The sequence below is a fragment of the Taeniopygia guttata genome, chromosome 5 (genome assembly GCF_048771995.1).
Source record: "Taeniopygia guttata chromosome 5, bTaeGut7.mat, whole genome shotgun sequence".
In the NCBI taxonomy this organism is placed as follows: domain Eukaryota; kingdom Metazoa; phylum Chordata; class Aves; order Passeriformes; family Estrildidae; genus Taeniopygia; species Taeniopygia guttata.
In genome coordinates this window covers 5,649,843-5,675,482 of record NC_133030.1, presented here as the reverse complement: position 1 = coordinate 5,675,482, position 25,640 = coordinate 5,649,843, and the positions used below count along the sequence as shown (strand labels likewise).

The following is a 25,640-nucleotide window of genomic DNA, read 5'->3' as shown; positions in this document are numbered from 1 at the left end:
TGCAGTGGGACATTCAAAACTAAGGGAACTTGCATTTCAGGTGGAAATGAAAGCAAACACAGGCAATTCATGCTACAAGTTGGTGAACTCCTCTTCCTTTCTTCTAAATTCCACTATGAAGCTGGTACCTTGTGCTGCTAGATTGGGAAACCCAAGCAAATCTTAAAAAATGCATTTTGCATAGCCAGATATTACACCCATCCACCAGTCCTTGACATTAGAGATTCAGGGATAGGGTACAGCTAAAGGGAACAAAGTAATTTCTTCAGTTTTTCACCAAATAACACACCATTGTTATTCTAATTCTAATACAATATCTTACATTTTTCTAAATCTCTGTATTCTAATTCTCCATATTCTCATCCTAATGCACACGCACCAGATTTCAAGACAAGAACTAGGAGCACCTACAGTTGGATTGAATTTAAAAGCATGGGCTAAAGAAACACTGACTGCTATTAAATCTAGAGTGAAATTTTCCAACAACTTTTACAGCTGGAAATGCCACTTCAAGTGTTGCATGCACTCAGCATGAATCTATTTTGAAAAAGAAATAAAGTAGCTTCAATATGATCAAAATATTCTGACTTCCTATTTGTGAATGGAGTATTTTCAGGGAAATAGAAATAGAAAAAAATAGAAATAGAAAATCTTCTATTTCCACATTTATAATAGATAATGCAGAAAATACAATTTTATGTTTCATTTCTTGAAAGGAACTAGAAAATGTATGGTATTGTAGAAACCATACACCATAGAGTCTATGCACATTCAGTTTTCACATGGAATTACAGAGAAATGTCCTAAAATTAATTTTATTAGCATGCCTAAAGGTTTACTGTTGCTAGGAAAAAAAAATCACCTGCTCTTCTTGGCTGCAAAATCCGTATCTTCCTGCAAACCCTCACAGAAACAGCTTCCTGTTATTTGGGTTTAGAGTTGTAGCTATAAACAGTGACCTCTCTGCTCTCCCAATATACAAATTTGTTATGTTACAAGAAGTTATTTCAATAATCCCTCACAGGTGTTACTGAAATGAATCTGTTATTTTGCAGTTGGAGCAGCTGGTGAGGAGACAGTGCCCACCACTGCTGTTAGATTTTATTCTTGCTCTGTCACAGTCTGTTACAGCTCTGGGTCCTCATTTATTCCTTTGGAAAAAAGGAGTATAAACCACCATGGTGCCCTGTCTTTGAACAGCACAGCTATGCACACAAAAGTCAAATCCTTGGTATCTCTGAAAGAAAGGACTACAGCCTCAATTATCAGACGTTTTGGCACTTACCGGGTGCAAACTATGTGTAATGTATTCATTAGCTTGCATCACCACCCCAGCATGCATGGTGTGAGCCAAGAACACCTTTTTTCTCTTGGCCTGCTCCTTCAGAAGCACTGGCAGAAGAGGGGAAGGTCTACTCTAGGCTTTCCAAAGAACAAACTGTAAACCAGACAATCTGGCCCTATATAATTATAAAATGCTTTTGTTGCTTGACTTCACAGCAAGATCTGCTCTTTGTAATTACTTGGAAGTGCACAGAATCCAGAGATATATTCTACTGCCTCCTCTGTAAAACACGTTGCCTTTTATTCATGATAACAATGGCCCTGAATTTTATTTTTAATTCAATATACTTAGTGAGTCTGGAGTCTCTAAACTCTATATTCAGCCTAAAATAAACTGTGTTGATCAGAGATTAGAATATGTTGTATTTTTCCTCCATCTGCAAAACTGTTGTGGACTTGTGGGCAACAGCTTCTGAATCCTTTGATCCTCCACACATCAATGTTAATTCCTGCAAATATGAATGTTTCTGGCCTGAGAGAGGAGCAGGTAAGGTGAAAGGATGATGCAATCCACATTTACAAGCAAAACCTGCTCACTGTATTTCCTGGTACTGGTTACCCAGCTGAAAAATTGAACTTTTTAACTTGCTGGAGTCTGAGAACTCTTTGAAAAATGCACTCAGGAGATGTACCCATCTCGCTTGAAAAGCAGCCCTAGCTGTCAGCATTCAAGTGTCCCTTCAAAGCTAAGGGGCTTTGTTTTTAATGTGATTTATCATTTATCTCTGTATCTCACCTCAGAATGTTAGTCTGCTCTCCAGTATTTCACCTCTGCTACACACCTGAACTTACTTTGCTGTTTTGAAACTATTAAAATTAAAAAAAAAAAAAAACAAAAAAAAAAAAAAACCAACAACCACAACAACAAAAAAAAAAAAAAAAAAACAACCCAACCAAAAAAACAGATGAATTAGAATTGTGGAATACAGAGGTCATGTTTGCAAGGATGGTGTGTACACACTGTTCTTCCTCCAAAACATGATGAAAAGCCATAAAACCCATTCAGCAGAGCAAGTAAGGACATCTCCAGAGTCAGTAAATGCCCAGTGGGGACTCGGTGACAGAGTCTGGGGGTCACTCTGTCCTCACACTCCCTCTGCAGCCCTGGGTACCCAGCAGCCTCCTGCAGGAGCCAGGAACAGCTCTGACCACCAGGACACCACAAATCCCACAAATTCTGCTCCAAACAATTCCAGAAGTTTGGGAATCAAAACAAGAACTAAGAGGTCTGAATCCCTGAGCTGCCCTGAGCTGATTTGAGCTTCCTACAAGAATTCTCATGTCAGAAAAAGCTTTTCTAGGCAAGCAGTGAACATTTGAAACTCTACTTGAAGTGCAAAGTAGCTGAAAAGACTAAGGTACTTCAAGAGTTACAAAATCCTACTTCTAGTTTTTTTGGGCTTTTTTCTTTAAAGCCTTTTTTTCCCTTTCTTCTTTTGAAGGAATGTTCATGGGGAAGACCTACAAAAGTATCTCCAGCTGAGCTGAGCCAAGTATCCAACATACCTGCAGGGAGGTGGTCATTATCATTATCGGCCACCATCATGAATATTCAGATTTTAACTGCCTGGGTCTCTATTCTAAATGGACTTCTTTAGGGAAAAAAAAAAAAAAAAAAAAAAAAAAAAAAAAAAAAAAAAAAAACCCACAACAAACCCAAAACAAAAACAAACCCAAAAACCAACAAACAAACAAAACCCCAAAAGTCTAGAATGAGAATATTTCTAAGCATTTTTCAGTAATGCAATTCAGCAACTTAAAATATTCATATAAGTTAAGATACAGCTCCCTGCTCAGCCAAACCATGACTAAACAGCAGACATCTTGTTCCCTCTAATTCACAGAGTACATCTTGAACTTTCTATGCATTTATTATCTGATGTATTATATGTGATGAAACTGGTTTTAGCTGTTTATACAAGTATGGTAGGGAATGCAGAATTCTAAAAATTTCCAGGACAGTTTCTGGAACAAAGATTATTTCCTGAATCAATGGCTAAGGATTCAGACCTATTCAGAGTACAGTTGGCCTTCCCTCAAAAAAATGAAACCAAAATACTAAGTGCTTCACCTTGCAGGTATAGTTTAATGTATTGCAAACATCGATTAAAGAATGAATACTTACCTAAACCAAGGCTTTAAGAGAGATATTTTCCTTTATAATGTCCACAATTGTCAATGCTACACACAACCAATATAACTACTTAAAAGAATATTATTGTCCAAAATGAGATTTAAGAAAAGAAGCAGACATTAAAGAAAACAAAATACAAAGAAAAGTTACCAAAGAAAGACAATTTTTTTTAATCACTAGGCTGCTCAATAACATTAATTTCTAGAATAAATTATCTTTACCTGAACTATTCATCGTACTTAAGCTTGTACTGGATATTAAATGACTTTCTCTTTATTAATTTCTTCTTTGGTTATCATTCCTGGCTGTAGTAATTCTTTCTGCACAGCAAATAAACACACAGCAATACACACAGTGAAATAATCACAGAGGAGCCAAAAATTAATGAAACCTTTCACCACAGAAGTAAAGGAAAAAGGAATTCCAAATTACTTGGCATTTTGGGGAATGCAGGATATCACTTGCAGAACTTCTCTATAACAGCAGGAAACCTTCAAAAAGTGTAACCCATCCAGCAGAAAGTCCGAAAAGCAAAGCAATGACGCTGAGGTCTTCTTGTGTTTTCTAGAATATCCTAATAACAAGTTCTTCAGTGAAAAGTAGAGCACTTTAAGTATTTCACTAAGACCTAGAAAAGACAGGGCAAAGTTAAGAGAAGAGCAGCCTACCACTGTTCTGTTGGAGCTGTGCCTTAAATATTTAAGGAGGTTACATCTGAAGGTTTAAAAAAGGATATATGAGTGGTGCAGATTGCTAGATGAAGGAGAAGTATCATGTTCCCTGCATACAAATGCAATGCTGAATTTTACATTAATATAGGGCTTTCTATAAAATATATAAGCAGCACTAAAGAACTTTATTTAAATATCTACATTATTTAAATCAAAACCAAGTAGGAATCCTTTTGATGAATAAGAAACTAATTAGCCAAAAAAGATTAACAAAACAAGTAGCATATTTTCCTAATACTTAAATTATTTTTGGACTAGTATATTTGTCAATAGCCAGAACACACAGCATTTCTTTGACATACTCTGAACTCCTTTCAATTTGATAGACCCAAATCCAACATTCAGTTCAACCTTCTGCCTCTCTTTTTCTCATTTCCCAACACAACCAACTGCACAAACAGAGATTTGCTAGGTGTTCCTTGAAAATAAATTTTTAAAACAGTCCAAATATAACCTACAGTGAGTTATTGTAGGACTTCACAGATGCCCAGGATGAACACATGTCATGGTACCACGGACAACTCCTACAGTATCAGAAAAGAACAGCACAGGGGTTTTTCTGTAATGGTGACAAAATCCTTCCCTGATTAGCTGACCTTTCTTTCCAATTACACAACCTAACATTAACACTGAAATATACATGGTTGTTGAGCTTGAGTTATTCAGCTAGAACCTAATTAAACTATTCCCAGTTCAGAAACTAGAAAAAAGTATATTCGTATAGGACATCCTAACTGTCTGATGTTGTACAGCGGAGCACAGAGGTCTCTGGATGTTACTGTGCAGAAGGCTTGGGAAGAACACAGACCTCAGTAAGATAAATCAAACATTCTCTCTCTGCTAGAGGTGTAATAATTTCAATATAAGGGCACGCTTCTTTACAATCCACTCTCTACATTCTACTATACTGAAATAAATCAGCCCTATCAAGTGCCAGTGATTCCACGTAAATACATACCTTGTAGTTTGCTCAGTAGTGGAACACAAAGATGTTTTAGTCTTATTAAATTCCTTATGAGTTTGGGTTTTTTTTTACCCTGTTTTCTGGCACTGGATTCATGTCCGGTGTTCTGGAAAACTCAGCATCTGAATCATCTTTGACTGTAAAGAAACAAGATTAATGTAGCAGGATATGATCATAATATTAAATATGTATTACTTGGTGGAATCATGATTTTTCCCTTTCCTGTGAAAATACTACACCTGCAGGAAGATGTTTAATTGTTCCCAAGATTTACATATGCTTAGAAAATACACGAAAATGTCACCAGTAGCTTCTAGTGAGGAAAGCACTCATTATCATCACTTCTAATTCTGCAAGGCAAACTGAATTCTGCTGGCTGAGTCAGTCTGCAGGTATTTCCCTACTTACTTGGAAGTGCACAGAATCCAGAGATATATTCTACCGCCTCCTCTGTAAAACACGTTGACTTTTATTCATGACAACAGTGGTCCTGAATTTCATTTTTAATTTAATATACTTAGTGAGTTTGGAGTCTCTAAACTCTATATTCAGTTATTTAATCTGAAATCACAGCCTAAAATAAACTGTGTTAATCAGAGGAGGTGGCAGAGGCTGAAGAACTGTGAATGGTCTGTTTGCATTGCTCACTCTTCTGCTGAAGAATTTCTCTTCCCCACCTCACTGTCAGGCTCCAGTGAGAAACCTGACTCTCTTCATCACATATTTCTGTGTACAAAGAACCTTAAGAAAACTGTAAAATACTTCTACATCATCGGGGAAGGGAGAGGCAAGGGCAGTGGGCAAGGCTTTCAACTTCTATGTGTGTCTATTAAAGTTACCTAACTGAGCAATACTGGCAAAAGCAGCTTTTGGATTTAAAAAGCTCTGGTCTCTGCTCAAAACCATTATTTTTTTTGGTAAAATATTACCCAGTTTCCAAGGGTCTGTGACAAGCTGCCTTATCCCATAGGCTTCCCTCGCTGAACGCAGGGCTTGAGCTCCAAGTTTCCATTCCCAGTCCTGTCAGGCTGGATGACAAAAGAGACACTGCACAGCTGTTTATTCCAGTGCCACTGGCTCCCAGAAAACAACCAACAGACCGTCCTCATGCAATATTTCCTGTTCTCCTCAAACTTCCCTCGAATTCCATCACCAAAACAGCTCCCAGCAGAGCCACAGAGCTCCAAGGTGTCTCACACCTAGAGCTGCCTCTGTGTCCCATACATCAGGCTCAGCTTTTCAGCAACAAAACAGTTGTGAGATAGAAAGGACACAGAAATTGATTATTTTTTTCCTCTTGATATTAATGTTTTAGTGTTTTTATAATTTTTTTTTAAATCAAGCTTCCTCAATTATCACTGTCTAGTGTAGTATCAGCAAGTAGCTTTATTGCTTTTGCCTTCTGTCCTATAAAAGCATCTGGGCAAATGTTTTGGTTCTTCCCAGAATGTCTTTGGGTAGAAAACCAATAAAAAAGCCCAGCTGGACAATGTCCTACTTGTTCTTTGGAAGATGCTTATTCCTTCTATGATCAGCATCATGGCTATCCATGCATTTTCCCAGGCACACAGATTTCATTTGTAGAAATCACATTTCATTTTCTCTTTTCCTCACTTTGCCGCTCATTATTTTCCAAACCTTTTGGATTTGTCTTTCACCTTGCCATGTCCATTTCTGGGAAGTTCTTTATCATCATGTTAACCTTCAAATGTACATAACTTAAGCAAGTTTAGTTCCTTCTTCCAGGCTTAACTGGAAGAGCTTACAAAAAGAGAGAAGTCTTGAAATTATTGTGAAAAAAATCTAGTATATACAGTAATTTGCAAAATTTGAAGTGTCACATACATCATGCATGGTAAAGACTAATGTTCATATGCATCTATGTCATGGGTCATACATTTTCCCACTTGAAATTTCCATATTCTTTTCACATGCTTTATGACTATATGATCACTGAGCACAAGGAAACATAGCTAATATGCTGTTGAAGCATACTATTAAATTAAAAATTGTCTTCCTGCTAACCCTAAGAAATGTGAATCTGTTCACATCAAACCTCTTAGCATAGCGATAGAGGAAGGTCTAATGGTGCTCTAAGAAAACCTTAAGATCTATTTTTTAAAATGAAATTAAGGTATGTTATAAATTCAAAGAAGAAAAAACATCAAACTGCAATTAACATTTCACAAAAGGCTTCTAATATCTAACTTCTTCTAATGTACAGATATATTCAGTTTACAGCAGAAGAGACTGCGTGAGTTCAAAACTCTCAGTTTTGAAAACCAGAAATTTTCTTTTCTGGGTTCAAAATAGCAGCACTCATCACTAATTATCTCAGGATTTGTATACTTGACACAAAACCCTAAGATCAACTACTTCAGCTGTGACAGTATGGACTTAGATGTTTGCTAAGTAGTAATAAATAATGCAAATAGGTAAAGTGACATCCCTTTTAGAAATAGAAGAAAATGCAAAATTGCTAATGAAATGTAGGTGGATATTCCCAATCATAAACCTTAGCTTTTTCCAAGATTCAGAGATGCAGCAACACTCAGATACACTGAACAGCTCGTGTACCTAAACAATAAATTACAGACTGCTGCAATGTATTGAAGCAAATCAGCAAGGGAACAACAGGACCAAACATAACCTTGTATTCAAAATCAAACTTCTCACACTCAAGCCTCGAGGCTTTAAGACTGATGAGGTGAATACTGCAAAAGAAAGTGCCTTGGGTTTGTATTTCATATCTCTCTCTTTAGTTCTGCCTGTGAATGTGCCACAGTTTTAACCAGATTTCTTCACACTGCATTTAGTACCAAACTAACTCTGGTTGAAACAACACCTTACCTAACTACTGTTTTACAACACAACAGTGCCCAGAAAAAAGGCATTAAGCAATCCATTCTCAGTCATATGATGGATTTTAAATACAGCAGCACTAGTCACTACTTTGAAATCTCCGTAACCAGTTTGATTAAAGATTTCAAAAAATTGCACGTCCGCTTTAATTCTTAGTGCTTTCAGTTTTCCCCCTTCCTCAATTAACAAGAGAAAAAACAGCTAAATATTTCATCCTGAGGTAGTGCCATGGTTTAAGCAGACAAAGGGCCAGAATCAGACTAGCAGTGAGGTTTGAGAATAATTTCTTGCATCATAAACTTATTTCCAAAAATTAAATCACAAAAGCATATTCAAAACATTTTTTGTATGAATATTATTATTCATTTCAACATAGGAATTCTTGTTTTCATTACCTGTTCTTGAAAAGCTGCCCTTTCAGTTTTCAAGAGGCACTACAAAGTGCTGCTACAGCCAAGGACCACACAAAAGGACTCCCCTAAAGATCCTTTTAAATCTACTTTGGCTATATAGAAATGTGGCAGTCAAAAAGGATAAAAGTCCTTGTATGTGGCAAGAACTACCATGCCAAGGCTGCCAAGAACATGGATGTTATCATGAGATGGTCAGTTAAAGCTTCATTAACCTCTTCATGCCTGAAATGTGTGCTACATTAGTGCCATCCTGGGTAAATTCAAACACATGAAAATAAATAGCATGAGGCTACAAAAAGCAGATTAACAAAAGACAAACTACAGTTTCAGCCTGACCCTGAAAGAAGAGGTTGAGGGAGTAGCCATAAAATAAGGAAGAACAGAGTGAAGAATGATCAAGGTATTAGCAGAACATTTGCAGTTAGAAAAGTATGTTATCATCATGCTTTTATTTTTCTTAGAATTCAGAGGTCAGAAGAGATTAAAAACCATAAAAGACAAATAAAACTGCTTTGATTATCTTTGTTTATAACTTCTTATGCAGTAGGGACAATAAGCCTCTGATGGTCTGAGGCTTGCATCTTCCCCATTTGAGAAACTCTCCCAGACTTAAAAAGGACAAATCTGCCATACAGCCAGATCTGGGATGCAGAGCAGGATCTGAGCTTTATTGTGTATGCAGGTTTTCTTGGAGGTAGAAACAAACCTAGAACATAAAAAAATTTACAGATGACTCTAATCCTAGTAAAGAGCATTCCCATCAGCAAGTCTGGAATTTGGTTTCCTGTAAGCATTTTGCATTGCTGGTGGTATCAAAAGCACATCTCTATGTGCCTGTAAGAATTTAAAATTGGTCTGGGCTGCTTAACATAAATCTTTTGTTCCCATAAAGAATACCAAGCCAGCACCTATGCAAAGGCACACATTTCCAGCACAAGGAATGGCATAGATTAATTCCATATGTAAAGCCCTGTGGTAAATACTAGAGTAGCCAGCCTATGATTATATCTCTGAGTCTGGCATTGAGACCCTGCTGATTCATGCACCCCTGCATTCCATGGATGCACACTACATTAGTAACCATCCACCCCCAAAACCCCAAGGAGCTCTCTTCCTTTAACAATTGCAGAGAAAAGAACTCTATGCTGAAGACGTAAGTCTCAGGAAAGGATTTGGATTCAGTCCAGATTATCTGGAACTTGTTCCTGCTGATGTGGAGACCTCTGGAAGATGTGCTTATATCCAACAGGCCCAATTGAGAAGCCTGGTTTACATCACAGGTGAGAGGTAAATGGGTATGCATCTAACTTAAAATAGCCAGCACAATTTATTGCAAAGAAGTAACAATATTGAAAGAAATCTATTTCCCACACTAACAGCAAATACACATTTCAAATTCTACAGCAAAGCCTTCTAATCCAAATGTTGAAGAAACTGTTCTCCAGACACATCTAGTCACAAAGGCAAGGATGACAAGCAAGAACATTAGTTAAAACATTTTTTATTATTTATCCCATGTTAATTCAGTACAATCAACAGATAAATTACAAACACTTGAAAGAAAAAGCCCATTAAAAAGAATGAAAATTCAGATACATGTGACAAAAATTATTGCTTTCAGAAACTACATTCTCTCAACACTCTTACCACCCATGCTTTGTCCTACTCTTTCACACAGAAGAGAGACTTACAGTACCACGGGATTACTTTATCAGTGCACGCCCCAGGCTGAATACAAACCACAACAGGAGCCAGCAGCATTTCCGTATATATGACCAAAGCAACACAAGTGCCAACTTGCTGCCAGATTTCAAAGGGCATTTCACCAACATCAGGATACTCTGTACACAAGTCCCTGCCCCGACTGACTCATGCTGTGTCCACACTGACATTCCCTGCGTTTGTCCTGTGACAACATTCCCCCTGCCAGAACTCCAGTGCTGGCAGCTGACATTTTAAATGCCATGTAAGACCTCCGGCAGCTCCCTTTGCTGCTGCCAAAGGTAAAGCTACATTAATTAATGCAAGAAAGAGGTCAGCAACCCCCACAGCAGAGTGGCCCTTAAAGCCCCAGAAGGCTGCAGATGTTCAGGACACAGCACATTACAAAACAAGGACAAGGTTGAGTGTGGAGAACCACGAAAACAAGCACCAGCTATGCCTAAAAGCTGCTTTAGAAAGGTCTCAGCACAGCCTGCTCCAAGCCCTGGCATGAGGAATGCTGAACAGCACCTCCCTCCCCTCAGAGGTCCTAAAGCAGCTATGAAATAGCCAGGTCCAGCCCAGTACTCCTTGAAATACAAAGTTCCTCCCATCATCAGTGGAAGAAAAGTTATCTGAGAGCACAGAGCAAAGCAGAGAGCGGTGTCAAGTGCTGAGAGGACACACCAATCAAGCAGAAATGGGGAGATGGTGACAGTCCCTTTCTGCTTTCCAGCCCTGCCCAGTAAAGAGGGTGGCAGGTCTGCACTGCTGGGCACTGCCAAGGCCAAAGGCAAATCACACCAAGATCCTCCTGCAGCCGCTGTCCTGGTACTCCATGCCATGGGATTTGAGACTTTCAAAAGATGCCTTTTCTTCCCTCTTCTCAGCGAGGGGATGGGGCGGAGCCCAGGCAGTTGCGAGCTACCTCTTTACACTCATTATCATGATACCTTACAAAGAAAATGTGAAGAAAACATATTTCATCCAGGGGAAGGCCACCTAGGAAGGCGGCTCTGGGAGGATGGAATGTTCTCTATGTGCTAGGGCATGCTGAGGATGGGAAACCACTTCCTGCTTGCCCAAAGAGCTACAAGCAGCATAATTAGCACTCACTCAGAATATTAAACGTCACCAGATGTAATCTGAAGGGTCACTGGGAACCCCTAGTGCAAACCTGAACTATTAAATTCCCCAGGAGCCAAGGGCAGCTATAAATACCTTGACTGTCCATACTGAGAGCACTGAATCCAGGCTGCTCTGTTACTTTTGCACATGACAGCCTCTTGTTTACTGCTGCCTTTGTGCTCCCTGGCTGACTATGCAACAGCAACTCCTCACATGCAGGAAGTGTTAATTCAGTGCTTTTAAATACATTGGCTACGTCACAGCGAGCTCTTTTTGAACCTCTAAAGTAACTGAACCATGTCGATGACTTAATTACTGTCATGGTATGAATTCAAGGCAGCTCTCCTTCCTTCTTGCTTTCCCACAGGCAAGCCTTTCCCGTGTTGTGCACAGAGACTCCTCACCCCGCTGCCAGATCCCAGCCTTGGAGGGTTGGATAACTTGGGAGCCCACATTCCAGAAAGGATGCATGCACTCCAATCAGGCTGCACATTTCAAAAACAGATTTCCAAGCTGCTGCACATGTTTTAGATCCAGCAGTGCCAGCAAACTCCATGTGAGATCCACTTGGAAGTCACAAACTCTACCTAACAGCAGCCCACATCTCTTTCCAAACTCTCAGCACACAAAGTGGAAGTTGGCCTCCTACCAGACACGTTTTACCCCAGTGACACCAGGAAGGCTTTGACAAGTGCATCAAGAGGTCAAACACCTTGGAACGGTGTTTTGTTTAGGCTCCTAATGCCAGAAACCACCCTGTAGTCACAAGCACACAATGCTGAAATTTTAAGCCAAGGTGGTAAAAGAATTCAGTGCTAATAAAGGAATACATGGTCTTGCAAAACTCTCTGAAGTATTTCTACTTCTCTTTACAACTGTAATTTGAGTTCCAAACCCTTGTGGGAATTCATACGTAAGATTAATGCTATCATGGAAAAGACAACTAACTTCCTAAGCTAGTATCTGCACACTCAGTATCTTGAAACTAGAGTAATAAGATGACCCTTAACAAAAATGTTAATGAATCTAGGCTGTTAATTTATAATTAATTAAAATAATCCCCTACTGGTTTTGATCAAAAAGATCTTGGCATGAAACACCATGTCAGAGGAGAGAAGAGCACTTGTCTGTTCATAAAGATTATGGCAGAAAACACTGCTTAAGAACTGCAGAACACAATGTTTAGCACTGAACATAAACAATTTTTTCCTTAATCTCGTGACATTTAACTTCAGAGCGCTGCTTATCTACGTATTACAACCACAAGATCTGCAACATTGGTCCATCTAAAGCAAAATAATACATTTTCCATAGTATAGCTCCAATTTAATGTTTTAATTTTCCACACCATTCTCAACTCTTTTAAATTAATTCTTTACTTTTTAAAATTCTGCTTCAAAATATTAATCTTCAGACACAAAAGTCTATATGGGGGTTTTAAAATACATATTATATAAAATAATTTTATATTTATCTTTAAATTAGTGTCTTGATTCAAGTGCTTAACACATTCAATAAACAGTCTAAAATATTAAAATATAAAAGCCTCTTAACAGATATAGAAGAATTAAAAATAATCAGTGTTCTTTTTTCAAAGACCTTAATTTTCTCTTTAGCCTTTTATTGATCTGTTTCATACTTAAGGAGCTAAAATCAAAGAGATTATTATCTAGTAAAAAGGGCATTTAAAGAGGTAGAATTCTATAATTTTCTTTTTACTTCTACTAATTCTATTTGTTCTTCCTATTAGCTCTCTCTTCCATCCATATAATGGCTGAATTTACTGATTTTTTTTTAAACTTTCCTTACTGAAAGGACTGGATGGTGCAAGCAGATTTTCAGATAAATACTCCAGATTTTGCTGTGCAATTGGGGAAAAGTTACTTGAGGCTCAAGCAGCAAAGTAACCAGCAGTGCAATGACCTGCTGGACTGCGGTATCCTGAACTTTCACACATCTTCTCCTCTATCAAATGTGGAATTGCCAAATATTGAAAGGGAAGGGGCCTTGAGCTGTATTTTCTGAGAGTGCTGACAGTGCAGAGGAGCTCTGAGCGAACACTGCATCAGCACTGCCAACAGTGGCTGGAACATTTGGGTAATGTGTCAGCAACTTGCCAAGGACTGCAAACTTCAGGTTTAGGGTTTTTTGAGGGTTTGGGGATTTTTTGGGTTCTTTTAGTTGGTTGGTGGGAAGGAGGTTGTTTTTTGGTTTTTTTTTTTGGGGGGGTGTTTTTAACAGGACAATACAAAAAAACCCAAGCAAGTTGCCTCTACTTCTGAAACAGGACATGGATCTCCCAGCCTATTAGAAAAATCAAAACCAGGTGTTTCAGAGAAGACATCCCAAATCCATGGCATAAAACTACACAATCCTCTTTCCATAGGCTTTCCATTTCAAAGAGGTAGGCTAACATTACTTTGGGAAAGACATCAGTTTACAGCATCTAACTGCACATGTGAAAGAGCTTGATGGCAGCACTCCATTTCATTCTTACAACTTCCTTCAAAACTTTATTAATTATTTGTCAAATCTTGGGACAAGATTCAGTGACTCCTTATAGAGAAGGAGGAATGATAAGAGCACCGTCTTTAAAGAGGTATCCCATTCCTACAGACTAATTTACAAGTTCAGCATCCTTCAAAATAGAGGTTTGCTATTTACTTTAGCACAGTGACAGTGCACAACTATATTTCCATTAATCCACTGCATACATTAATGTGACAAGCATTGTACTGACTGAAAACTGACACACTGCAGCACTTGTGACTCTCATTAATGTGTCTCTGAGCAAGTCTGACAATCAACATCCCAACAAATTTACCTGCACATCCAGCATCAGTTGTAGTCTGAGACATCAGTTTTTCTCCTTCACATTAATAACAAGTTAAATCTGAGCTATATTAAATTAGCATTTATGTAAGGCCAGGATTCCCTTCAAATACTCAATATTCCTCTCTAAGAAGTCTCACATAAAGAGATTTAATACTGTAGCAGCCACAAATTACAAAAGCTCCTGGAGATTTAATTATTAACTAGAGATTATTACTCCATTAAAGATGTTTTATGCACACATGCTACACTGGATGTTTGCACAGTTTTAAAGGCTGACAGGAGGACCTAACAAAGTATTTCTTAAAAAAACAACTCCTGATTTTTATCTAGCAGGCACATATTTGTGTTAGTTACCTCTTTATTCTAATAGAGCAATGTATTTCAAATAAAGTCATCGAGTTGTGCAGCTTTTCCCCTTGTTATGGACAAATAGCAGCAAAAAATAACCAGTAAGAACATAACATTTTAGAGAGTCAAAAGAACTTTCCAAAGTAACATCTCTGAAAGCTTCTTGTCCCTGATTCTGGATTCCTTACAACCCAGAGGAAGAATCCTCCAAGTCTGAGAGGTTTTGTGGGGTGCATCCCCAAAGTGGGGGGAGATCACCAAGCAGCTGTGCTCCTTCAAGTAGCTACAGATCTGGACATCATTTTTCACTTCTTCTGCAGTTATACCTTTTCTCATACCTAGATGCTTACACAAGTCCCCCTAAAATAAAACCCCAACTAAATCCCAAAGCTTTTAATGCACAACACAGCCAATAAGCATGAGTAAAACAGCTGTTTTCAGAATGATACGAGTTCATTAGGTTCATACTGCCTTTACTGTTGAAATCCTCACTATTCTAGGTATTTTTCTTCCTCTTGTAGAGGGGTAGCTCTACAAAACCCCAAGCTAACATGAAGTAACATTAACAGCAATGGACTCCCAGGCTCCTGTCTCTGTACTTGATTTTATCATAATAGAGCTCAAAGGTCTAAGATGAGGCGCTTTCAGGTGCAACATATTTCAAACCCACAGGGCAAGAGTTCCTGTGCCAAAGAACCCTCTGACCTTTGTAAGATAAACAACTTGAACCCATTAAGTTATATAATGCAAAACAACTTAGAAATACACTTAAAAACTGCTTTAAGTTTTCCAACGAGAGGATTTCTGTGCTTAATTCAAGGAGCAAAAATTTAAGAAAAAACAAAAACAAACAAACCACAACAAAGCCAGAAACATAGCATTTCCACAGCATACCTGAAAGATGGAAACAAAACCACTGATATTATTTACAGGAATTACCATTTTTAAGCCTTTTCTTTAAAACATTAATATACTATACAAATAGAAACACCAGCAACATATCCTGATTCTAAAAGCTGCCACTTATTTCTTAGAAAGCAGAGAGGAACCTAAGAGGTTACATAATTTGAACATGAAAACGAAGATTAAATCATTCAGCTTTATCAAATCGTCAGTAGCTTCCAGTACGATGGGTTTCAAAAATTACCCCAAACCCAAAAACTATCCTCAGTACTGCATTTTTCCACAAGAGGACACTAAAACAGTAAGAAAAACAGTTGTGTAGAAATGTACAGCTACCATACAGCATCGTTCATTAGCCAAGTAGAATGCTTTTCACTTACAAACTATTTCGCAGTGAAGTAGACATCAACTAAGTGTGCATTTTAGTAATTCTAGTGATTCGGTTTTTAGTGCGCTTCAGGTGGCACACAAAAACCCAGACATAGTTCAGCTTGTTGTGAACAAAAATCAACAATTAAGCAATGCCACAGAAACAGCCTTGAAAAGGAGCTATTAACCTTGGATTAACTTCATCGCATAACTTCAAGGAACAACTTCTGGGCACCAGTAAGGGCTCACAAGCCAGCGGGACCAGGCTGTGCTTACGCGTCCACTCCAGCCTTGCACCAACACCAAAGGAGCGAGTGAGTCACACTGGAACAGCCTCGCGTAGTCCGGGGCTCCGGGAAGGGCCGCTGGGGGAGCGCTGCGAGCGCACGGAGCTCCGAGCGCGCTCCTGGCCGGGCACTAACGAGCTCCGAGAGCGGCTCCGAGCCCCGCTCATTCAATACTCGGGGCTGGCCCAGCTCCGAGCCCCCGCTCGCTGAACGCTCCCGGCTGGCCCAGCTCCGAGCCCCCACTCCCTGAACGCTCCCGGCTGGCCCAGCTCCGAGCCCCCGCTCGCTGAACGCTGCCGGCTCCGAGCCCCGCTCAGGGCCGTGCGCTAACCAGCCCGCAGCCGTACCTGCGGCAGTGCTCCCTCCCCGCTCGCCTCAAAATGCTCCATTTGCGCCGTCTCAACTCGCTTAGAAAACACCTCCGAGATCAGCCAGCCCACCCCAAAAGCGAACACCACGGCGGCACGGGCAGCCTTTCCCTAAACGCGTCCGCAGACGGCGCCCATTCCATTTTTTGACTCCCTGCTCCCCCGCAGGCCCGGCCGCGATATGCCGTTCCCCAGGGCAGGACAACGTGACGGGGCAGCTCTGGCCTGGCCGCCCACGGAGGTTCCGCGGCGCGGGCCCGACGCCGCCCCTCGGTTCGGGGCACTCCGCGCGGCCCGGCCGGGCCGGACGGCGGCAGCAGAGCAGGGCCGGGCCAGGCCAGGCCGGGCCGGGCCGGGGGCCATGAGCGCGGCAGAGCGCGGCCCGCCCGGGGCGGGGCGGCTCTCGCGAGAACCGTGCCGGCGGCCATTTTGCCATGGATTGGCGGCGGGGCGGGGCCGCGGCGCTGCCCGCGGGAGCGGAGGAGGTGGAAGAGGAGGAAGAGGAGGAGGTGGAAGAGGAAGAAGAAGAGGAGGAGGAGGAGGAGAAGGGGGAGGATGAGCCGCGGGCGTCCCCCCGCCTCCCGCTGCTGCTGACGACGGCGCTCGGTTCAGCCTGCTGCGGGCTCCGCGCCGCGCCACCGGCCATGGTGCCCAGCGAGGAGAACCAGCTCGTCCCCAAAGAGGTTAGGCGGAGATGGAGGCGGCGGCCGGGAGGGCCGGGCACTGCCGCCGACCGAGGAGGGAGTGGGGGAGGCCCAGCCCGGCCCGGCCTGGCTCGGCTCCGCTCCCTCCCTGCGCGGCCCGGCGGGCGCGGGTCCGTCTTTGTGCGGGCCCGGGGTGATGGCGGTGCGCGGGTAAAGGGCCTGGCCGGGGAGGAGGAGGAGGAGGAGGAGGCGGCTGGGGCTGGAGCTGAGGCCGGGCTGCGCAGGGCCCGAGGGCTGCACCTGTCCGTGTGGAGGCATGCGGGGAGCCCGGCCTGCTCGGCGGCGGAACCGCGGGGCCGGAGGCAGCGGCTGAAGGCAGAGCGGGGCCCGGCCCCGGCCGCCGAGCGGGTCTGTGCCCCGGAGCCGGCCCCGGCTGCCAGGCGGGTCTCTGCCCATGGGCCGGGGCCGGGTGCGCGGCGGCTCCGCGCTCCTGGAGCGGGGCAGAACGGGCGGCAGTGCCCGCGGTGTGTGCCGGAGGGAACGAGTCGAGCAGCGGCTCGTTTCCTTTATTCTGGGCCCCTCATCTCTCCCCTGCTGTAGGGAGACGGGGAAAGGCTTGGCTTTGGCCATAGGCTAGAGATAAAGAGGCCGAGTGAAAGAGGAAGGCGAAGCCTCTGTCCGGCAGCGATAGGCGAATGACACGTGTCAAGTTGGAGCGATACTGTGCAGAGGAAGGAGTTCGGGTGATGGCATGAAATGTTTGGAAACAGCTACTGGTAAAGTAGTATCAGCAGAAACTTTGTTTGCTGAGCAGGTACACATTTTGCCAATTTTTCTGACAGTTTTGCAGTTCTCATAAATTACTCAAACCCTTCCCGTTCCTTTTTGTTAAATGTCAGTGTTACGTTTACTTGGTCCGTCGTGTGTTCTTCCAGGAAGCTTTGTCAGGCAAGGGCTTCGTTTTCGTGGAACTTAGCAAAATGAGGTGCTGATCCTTAAATGGTATTCTTGAGTAGATTTGGGAAGCAAGTAACAGCACTGAATACTGGAAACAATTTTTTTGCAAGCAGTTGTGCATGTAAACACAGGATACACATAGGAAAAAGGTAACTTTACCTCGTTTCCTTTCTTAAAATACTAAGGTTTAAAGGTATACATTTTGTCTTTTTACAGGAAAGTGAAATCTCCAGAAAACTTTAAAAAAGATATGGATTGTAGTAGCTAATATACTTAAATACTAGCTTTTAACAAAAATCTTCAAAAAATATAAAACCAGGGTCAGAAGTCAGAGTAGCTGATACACTTAAAGATTTCATTTTAAAATCAAATAAACACTTAATGGATAGTGGCAGGAGAAACATTGTGGCAGTAGCTATAGTTAAGTGGCATAGACAAGATATTAATAAAAGCAGCTAGCCAAGGCTGTGTCTTTAGTTATATGTATTAATAGTATCCCCCTTGGCTTTAGAGTTGTATTCAGAATATACTTATGATTCAGATGTGTATTTTTAACTGACTCATTGGAGGAGGCTTTTGAATGCACTTTTATCTGTAGGGGGGGAAGTATGGGGAAAGAAAGATGAATATATGTGATTATAGATATGGGTATCTTAAACAAACAGTCTATAAACTTTGTACATTGATAATGCTAGCAGGAAAAGTTGTTTTTTCTCAGCATGTTTTGTCAAGTTCTTTGTTGTGTCTCTATACATTTTTAAGGTAAATGAAACCAAACAGAATATTAATGAAATCAAATTGAGAAAGAAAACAGATGAACTATTTGTTTTAAACCCATCTGGTTATATCTATATATATTTTGTAACAGAAATTTGTCTTCAACTTTTCCAGTGTTTTTCAGTATTTTCACTTTTTTTAGTGACAGGGAGTTTTAACAAATGCTACACTGCAGCGGTGCCATTAAGTCCCTCTGAGATTCATTAATAGTCCAATTGCAGAGAACACTGAGTTATGGGGAAACAGAACTCTCCAAGTCTCTTTGAGTTCTCAACAGCCTGCTCCTAATAATAATTCCTATTGTTCCCCTAGGAGCAGTTGGAGGCAAAGCAGATCATTTGGAGTTTCAGCTGTGACCTCCAGGGATGGATAAAGGCCCACAATTGGTGGTTTTGTCCCTTCCTGGTGGCCTGGGTGGTATCACTTGTACAGCTCTGTCTTGGTGCTGCTTCAGAGATTTCAGCTGGGCTCTGAACCAGCGTCTGCTTTGGATGAGCATGCAACCAGATTTTCCTTGGCATTCCGGTGTGAAAGAACGAGAAGAAATGTAATGATGTTTGCTTTAGGCTGGTTTAGGGAATGACTAATCATCCAAAGCAGTGGATGGGAAAAGAATTTTGGTTCTTGTCTGCAAGTTAGTGATGCCTTCGTAGATAAGTGGTAGGAGGTGTCCCTAACACTACCAGCCTGTGTGTGGTGGAGTGGAAGGACGGGTATTAAGTTGATTATGAGTCTTCAATTAGTGGTTTTATCTATATTTTTGTATATTAACAGGAGCTCAGGTTACTGTTTATAAAGTAGAATTGCTATGATTTTTTTCATTAGGTCTTGAAAGGAGTAGTGGATACAAAGGTTTATCTTTCATTAGTCTCTTATGAAAAGTTTTCTTTTGGGCATTGAATAGCTTCAGCTGCGTCGCTGAAGTCCAAGTAGCCAGGGCGTTGTTATTTTCTCTTGCTCATAACTTTGGGACAAAGTTCTTTTTCCTTTGGAAGAGATGTATTAAAGCAGTTTCTAATAAACCAGTCTTGGAATTTCATTTTGGATAAAGGTTTGTGCCTGGGCTATGCAGGTACTTGGTAAGTTTATTCGTGCATCCCTACTGTAGGCTAATGCTTTCCCAGCTGTTCCTGTAATAGTGTGACCAGTAATTCCTTATGGTGGGGGCAGTGAGAATCCCTGTTCACTGCATCTGGGGTTCAGTGTAAACTGGTCTCAGTTCCCTTGCCTTCCTTCCTTTTCCGAATCCTCAGTTACTTTGCTTTCTTCATATATTTATTTCAAATATTTATTTCATTTTCCTTTTATATCCAATAAACAGAAGGCACTGAGTAAAATACTGTTCATTGCTGTACCTTGGTAGCAATTTTTATAGAATATGCTCAAATCTTGCTGTATTAATAGGTGTGGATTTTTACCCAGTAACCATGGGAAGGAGGGTGAATAGTATGAGTAAGATAAATATGGAAATAAGAAAATGATGCTATCAGAAGGGAAAGGATTTCTATGGCTCTCAGTGTTTCTTATAGGAAAAGTTGACTTGAAACTTATTGTGGGAAAATCTACCTCAAATATAAAATAATAAAATATTATTATCAACACGGTGAAAAAGATGCCTATGTGTGTTTACTGGTAATAAAAGTGAACTTTATAAAGATTTATCTTGAAAATCAAGATGTATGAGAACTTTAGTGAGTCAAAGTATGAGAAGTGTGTTCTGCTATGAGGTTTTTGAAATGTTTGTGCTACTGGTTAAATAAATGCTGTGCAGATGCTTTTTCAACATGTTCCATCATGAACTATCTAAAGTACACCTGTCAGAATAATAATAAGAATATGCTTGCTGCCATTAAATTGAGTAAGGTGTTGTGAGTTCTCTCGCAGCTCACTAATGTCTTTTCATCCCTACACTAACGAATCCATTTTAATCTTCTGCACTGAACAAATCAAATGTGTCTCTTGATGGATATCATTCTGACTTCCTCATTAGAAGAGCAGGAATCTGATTAAGGTATTTTGCAATTCTCTTTAGTAAAGGGATGCTGTTCTTTTCAATGCTGATGACATCCTTGTTTTTTCATTCCCATATATCAAAAGATTCTAGAAGTGGTTACAGCTTGCATAATTTATCAGTTTTTCCTGCTTTCCTTCTCATGGGCTCCATTAGGGAACATAAAGGAATGTTTGTGACAACTAGAGAAACTGAGTAATTCATAGACTGAGAAGGTGTTTTGGAAATCAAATTTAGGAAACTAACAGAAAATCCACATGGAAGTCCACCAAATAATTTGTTCCTTGCGAACAGACATTTTCTGAATGATGTTCATGTAGTTACTGAGTTTGGTGAATAAAGCTTAGCGTAGAATTCAAGACCTTTCTCTGCTTTTTTTTCCAGCTGTTGGGCTTCCCAGTTAGTGTTTACTTTCCCTTGCTATTATTGTGGTATTTAATCTGCAGCATAGAAAGATGATCAGGATAATGAAGTATCAGCACCTCTTGATCATCTGATGAAATGTTTTTGCCTAAGAGGTACCAGCTGCCTGATGGGCAGCACTTGGTACTGGAGCCTCAGACTGTAAATGCTGCTAGTGAAAGTTATTACTCAGGAGAATAATCTGACAGCTAAATAACTACATACTACTTCTTTTTCCTGCATTTTGAATCATTTTGAACATCATCACAAACAATAAATGCCATTTTATGTCATTACTGTTTTGTGTGTCACTGGTGATTAAAATTTCAGAATCAAAAGCATCAGTAGTAAAAGTATAAACTTTAAATTTTTTTGTGCCATTTTCTGATCTTTTTAAAACCTGTGGATATAATCAATGCAGCTTTGTATTATAGCTTTAAAATGTTAGTTGCACAAACACACACATTCTGATTAAAATTATTATTGTGCTGCCACATTTTCTGATAGAATGTAGTGATATCAATATAACATTAAAACTTGTGGTGATTTAATGAAATAAACCAGTACCTTGAATTTGGGCTACCTTTCAATTACATGTTTCATTCTTGTCAGAATTAAATGGGAGTAGGGGCAGGGTTTTGTTCTGAATGCACTATATTACGTACAAATGTTCGTAAATGTTCACAGCTTCACTCTTTTTGTTGTGTTTGAAAATATGTTGGGTTTTATTTAAGAAAATAAAAGTGAAAGTTACGTCTGTAGAAAACAGTGATCAAGTTACATGTACATATTCAGACTTTTTATTCAGTTTGAAAAAGTTTTTGATTACTTTGTGAACATTTAAAGCTGCTATTTTACACTTTGCCCTTTAAGATTTAATGTGGTGTACCTTTGGGTGGGCTGCCATTTAGCATTTTGTTATTTTTCTTTTCTTGAATGAAGTATTCATAAAACAATGCCACTAGTTAGTAAAGAACTGATAATTGTGAATTCTAGTAAGTCACAGAATTTTTTTGTGGAGCTCTGATAAAATAACAATGAACTTGACCACAGTTTTAGGCACTGTGAAATGCTGGGATTTTTATTTTCTTCGGTTTTTGCAATGCTTGGCATGTAATCAGCTTGCACTGAGCAAATACTCTTGCACAGCATTGGCAGATGAAATAATTTCTAAAAAGGATGTCGTGCATGTTCTAAAAATACTGAGGGGTGAAATTGGTACAGATCATTTGATTCAATATAATTGTTGAGATTGTGATCACAAGGGTGCTTTAGGTGCTTCTGAAAAATGGCAACAGATTATTTTTAGATTGGCATTTCTGTGAATAGCTTAGAGCTGGGTGTTGTGCTGCAGTTCAGGTGTAGCTTCTCAATAAGTGCATGTGATGAAAGCTGCCTCAGTAACACAAGTAAGTGTGCTTGAATTCCTGAGGAGTGGTGAATGCTCTGGTTTTGGAGCTTCGTGAGAAATATGTTAGATACAGTGTGAAAGTTTCCCCAGTAAATAATGTCTGAACACGTAAATAGCATTTTCTGAAGAAGTTTGGCAGTGTACTACAGGAGCTAAAGGAATGGAAGGCAGCCATGCTCACTGATTTGTGTAGGTATTGGGTTGAGATCACTAACGGTGAAGGAAAAGAAAAAGCAGATACAGAAACTCTTACTTGGTACCTCTTGTTTTGTAAATAAAATGCTTTTATCAGGTTATATATTGAAAAATTATTGAGGTCCTTTCTCACATATGCACTGTCATTCCTGTTCTTTCTGTGAGGACATTGCTCCAGAGTTCTGTGTTCTCCCTGGAGCCCTTGGTGGCAGTAGCAGCAGGCAGAGTTTATGCCCAGGTGCTTCCATTCTGAGCTGGACCCTTTGTTCTGTGCAGAATTCCCAGAGAGGTGCACACAGAATGCCTGCTAACACACCTTGCTGTTCAGTTTCTGTCTTTCCTTCCCCAACAGCAGCTGGACAGCTTAAAAGTAGAGAGCTGTTAAAGAATTACAGACTATGCCTGTAGTCATGTTTTGAACTGTTTTGAAATGTCTGAACTGTACAGGATTTAAATTTTTTAGCATACATGTCTGTTGGTGATTTTGTAGGGAAGTAAACCTTCATTTCAAAATTCTCCATGAAGAGAAAACTCTTCTGAGTACTGGTTTTGCTCAGACTCTTAATTTGTTTTTATGCTAATGTTCCATTTGTAATTCAATACAGCATAAATTTCCTTAGAATAAGAGCAGCACAGGAAAATGTTTCCATAGAAATCATACTTGAAGAAATTAAGGGCAAGTTCATCCGCTGCTTCTGTGACTCTCAGTAGGGGACAAATCTTGCAAGTATAGAGTAATATATAAAAGTGTAGTAAGTGTCTAGCGGTGTTCTCATATCCCCATTTTTAGCTTTTATGGGTTTTGTTTTTTAAGGAAGACCAAGGAGCATGCTTCTTAGGAAGGTGGAGAGAAGTTACAAGCAAAGGAAGCTGTATAGAACTGAGGCTGTTTCAGATCTGAGGTTATACTGTAATAAATGTAGAGAGTCTGGCAGATAGATTGTGAATGTAGAGAACTTCATTGACATTTAATTCTCACAATTATTTTAGTGTGGTTACAAAACCCTTTGCAAGTTCAACAGCTTTGGGTCAGAGGAAAGAAAATAGGATCAGCTGAAATTAAAACCTTTAAAAGTAAGAGAGTGAAATACCATGTCCGGTGGTTAAGAGATAGCTGTAGATATTTAAACTGTTCTTTGTTATGCCTGAAGAAAACTTTGTTCTTGTGTGATCTGCAGGTATGACCAGGAAATACTTGCACACTTTTGTTATTGACAGCCACTTTGTTTGACTTTTTCTAAGGGAAGTAGTTAATCTTGAATCATTTTAATTTACTGTATTTAAAAGACCATAAGGAGACAGGTGTAAGAAGACTGGTTCTTCAGATGTTCTTAGTAAGACATATTTGAAATCTCACTTTAAATATGAAAAACACCTTCTGTAAAACTGAAAAGTGGATATTTTGGTTTGTAGTTCAGCTCTCCTCAGGCATGTGTCCCCTTACAGTATATCTTTTTCTATAGTCTTTGGAACAACTTCCAGGCTTATACTTATTTCTGGCCCCATCCCAACTTTTTTTGTCGTTCGTATTCTTTTGTTAGTGTTTTTTACAAATGACCCGGTAATACACAGCAGTAGGAGCAAACTCTCAAAGGGAAACGTTAGTCTCATAACACACTCTTTATTTCTGAGCCATGGGGTTATTTTTGGATATGTTTGGAAAGTTGGAAATAGTAGACTTTGAAGTGTATATGTATTACAAAAATAATTTGTCCCTGTGCATTTTCCAAGAGTGACAGTTGACAGCTGGCATGCAGCTGATTCAGTGAGGTTGCACTTCCGATTTTTTTAACTAAAATTTTGTTACTAAGGAAGCATTTCTGAGAAAGTGCCAATAATAATCTACACAAGGCGGAGAAGAGAGTAAAATATACATCCCATTTTCCAAAGGGAGCAAGATGACAGAGGCTCTGTTACAGAACTGATTTTTTATTTTCTCCCTGAATTGGGTCATGCCCCATAGGGAGAGCATTTGTAGGGTTGGCTTAGCATGGGTGTCAGTGTGGGCCACCTGCCTTCTGGGATCTGGCCCACCTTCTCTCTGGGAAAAATTGTAATATTGTTATATTACAATATCACCTTTACACTCAGATCTGAAACAGCTTCATTCTATACAGCTTCCTTTGCCTGTAACTTCTCCCCACCTTCCTAAGCAGCATGGTCCTTGGTCTTCCTTAAAAAACAAAAGCTGGCAAGCACAGCAAGTGTGGCGTGCAGGCAGGAGCAATGGCGTTGCCACAGCAGTGACACTGTTAGCTCTTCTAGGCCTTTCCCAATAGAAGGGGGAGTTACTCCTCTTGTCCAATAATGAGGAAAATGGTCAGAGTCAGGATAAATATTCTTGAATTTTGATGTGTTTTAGGCTTGTTGTGAAGCATTTTTTTTCCTTACTTAAAGAGACAGAAGACCTCTGTTTAGTTTCACTATCTTCAAAATGTTGTTGGATTCTGCCTGAAGTCTCCACAGTACAATGAAGAACTCAAAGGTGTGGATAAAGTATGTTATTGAGGTACTCACAAACCTGATACTTTAAAATCAGTCAGATTCAAGATTAAATGATTGTGTCTAAAGGTTGTTTGTGGGAATCCTTAAAATCAGAGGGTTTTGGGAAAGCTGCAAAAGGCAGGCCTCAGAGACAGCAGAACTACTATTGGAGCTAAACAGTAAGATTTATCAGCAGAAAAAATATATAAGATGTAGAAAGTAAGAACAAATAGAACAATGGTCTGTGTATTAACAACTGGCTAGAATAACTCCCTGAGCTACAAAAAAGTATATCTAACAAGATATTAAAAATTCTAAGCTCAATAATAAAAGTCTATACATTGTATTTTAAAATTTACAAACAAGTCTTGT

General features: G+C 40.1%; 1 protein-coding gene and 1 long non-coding RNA gene across 7 annotated transcripts in view; one reads left to right on the top strand and one right to left on the bottom strand.

Annotated features, from left to right (window-relative positions):
• LOC140684227 (uncharacterized) overlaps positions 1-16,811 on the bottom strand; it is a 28,032-nt gene extending 11,221 nt beyond the window's left edge. The window contains exons 1-3 of one of the 2 annotated variants that reach the window (XR_012056177.1): positions 15,921-16,811; positions 5,168-5,310; positions 3,911-4,106 (exon numbers count right to left, since the gene is read on the bottom strand). This is a non-coding gene — a long non-coding RNA (uncharacterized lncRNA). Of the gene's footprint in view, positions 1-3,624; positions 4,107-5,167; positions 5,311-15,920 lie in introns of those variants that run through there. The other variant, XR_012056176.1, reaches the window with a different exon arrangement.
• Positions 16,812-16,813: 2 nt separating this feature from the next.
• USP47 (ubiquitin specific peptidase 47) overlaps positions 16,814-25,640 on the top strand; it is a 52,066-nt gene continuing 43,239 nt past the window's right edge. For 3 of the 5 annotated variants that reach the window (XM_030273452.4, XM_072929487.1, XM_030273451.4), the window contains exon 1: positions 16,814-17,070. In XM_030273452.4, the coding sequence (XP_030129312.3) occupies positions 16,822-17,070 (249 nt within the window). In that variant the 5' untranslated portion in view covers positions 16,814-16,821. The remainder of the gene's footprint in view (positions 17,071-25,640) is intronic. The other 2 variants (XM_030273456.4, XM_030273455.4) reach the window with 1 other exon arrangement.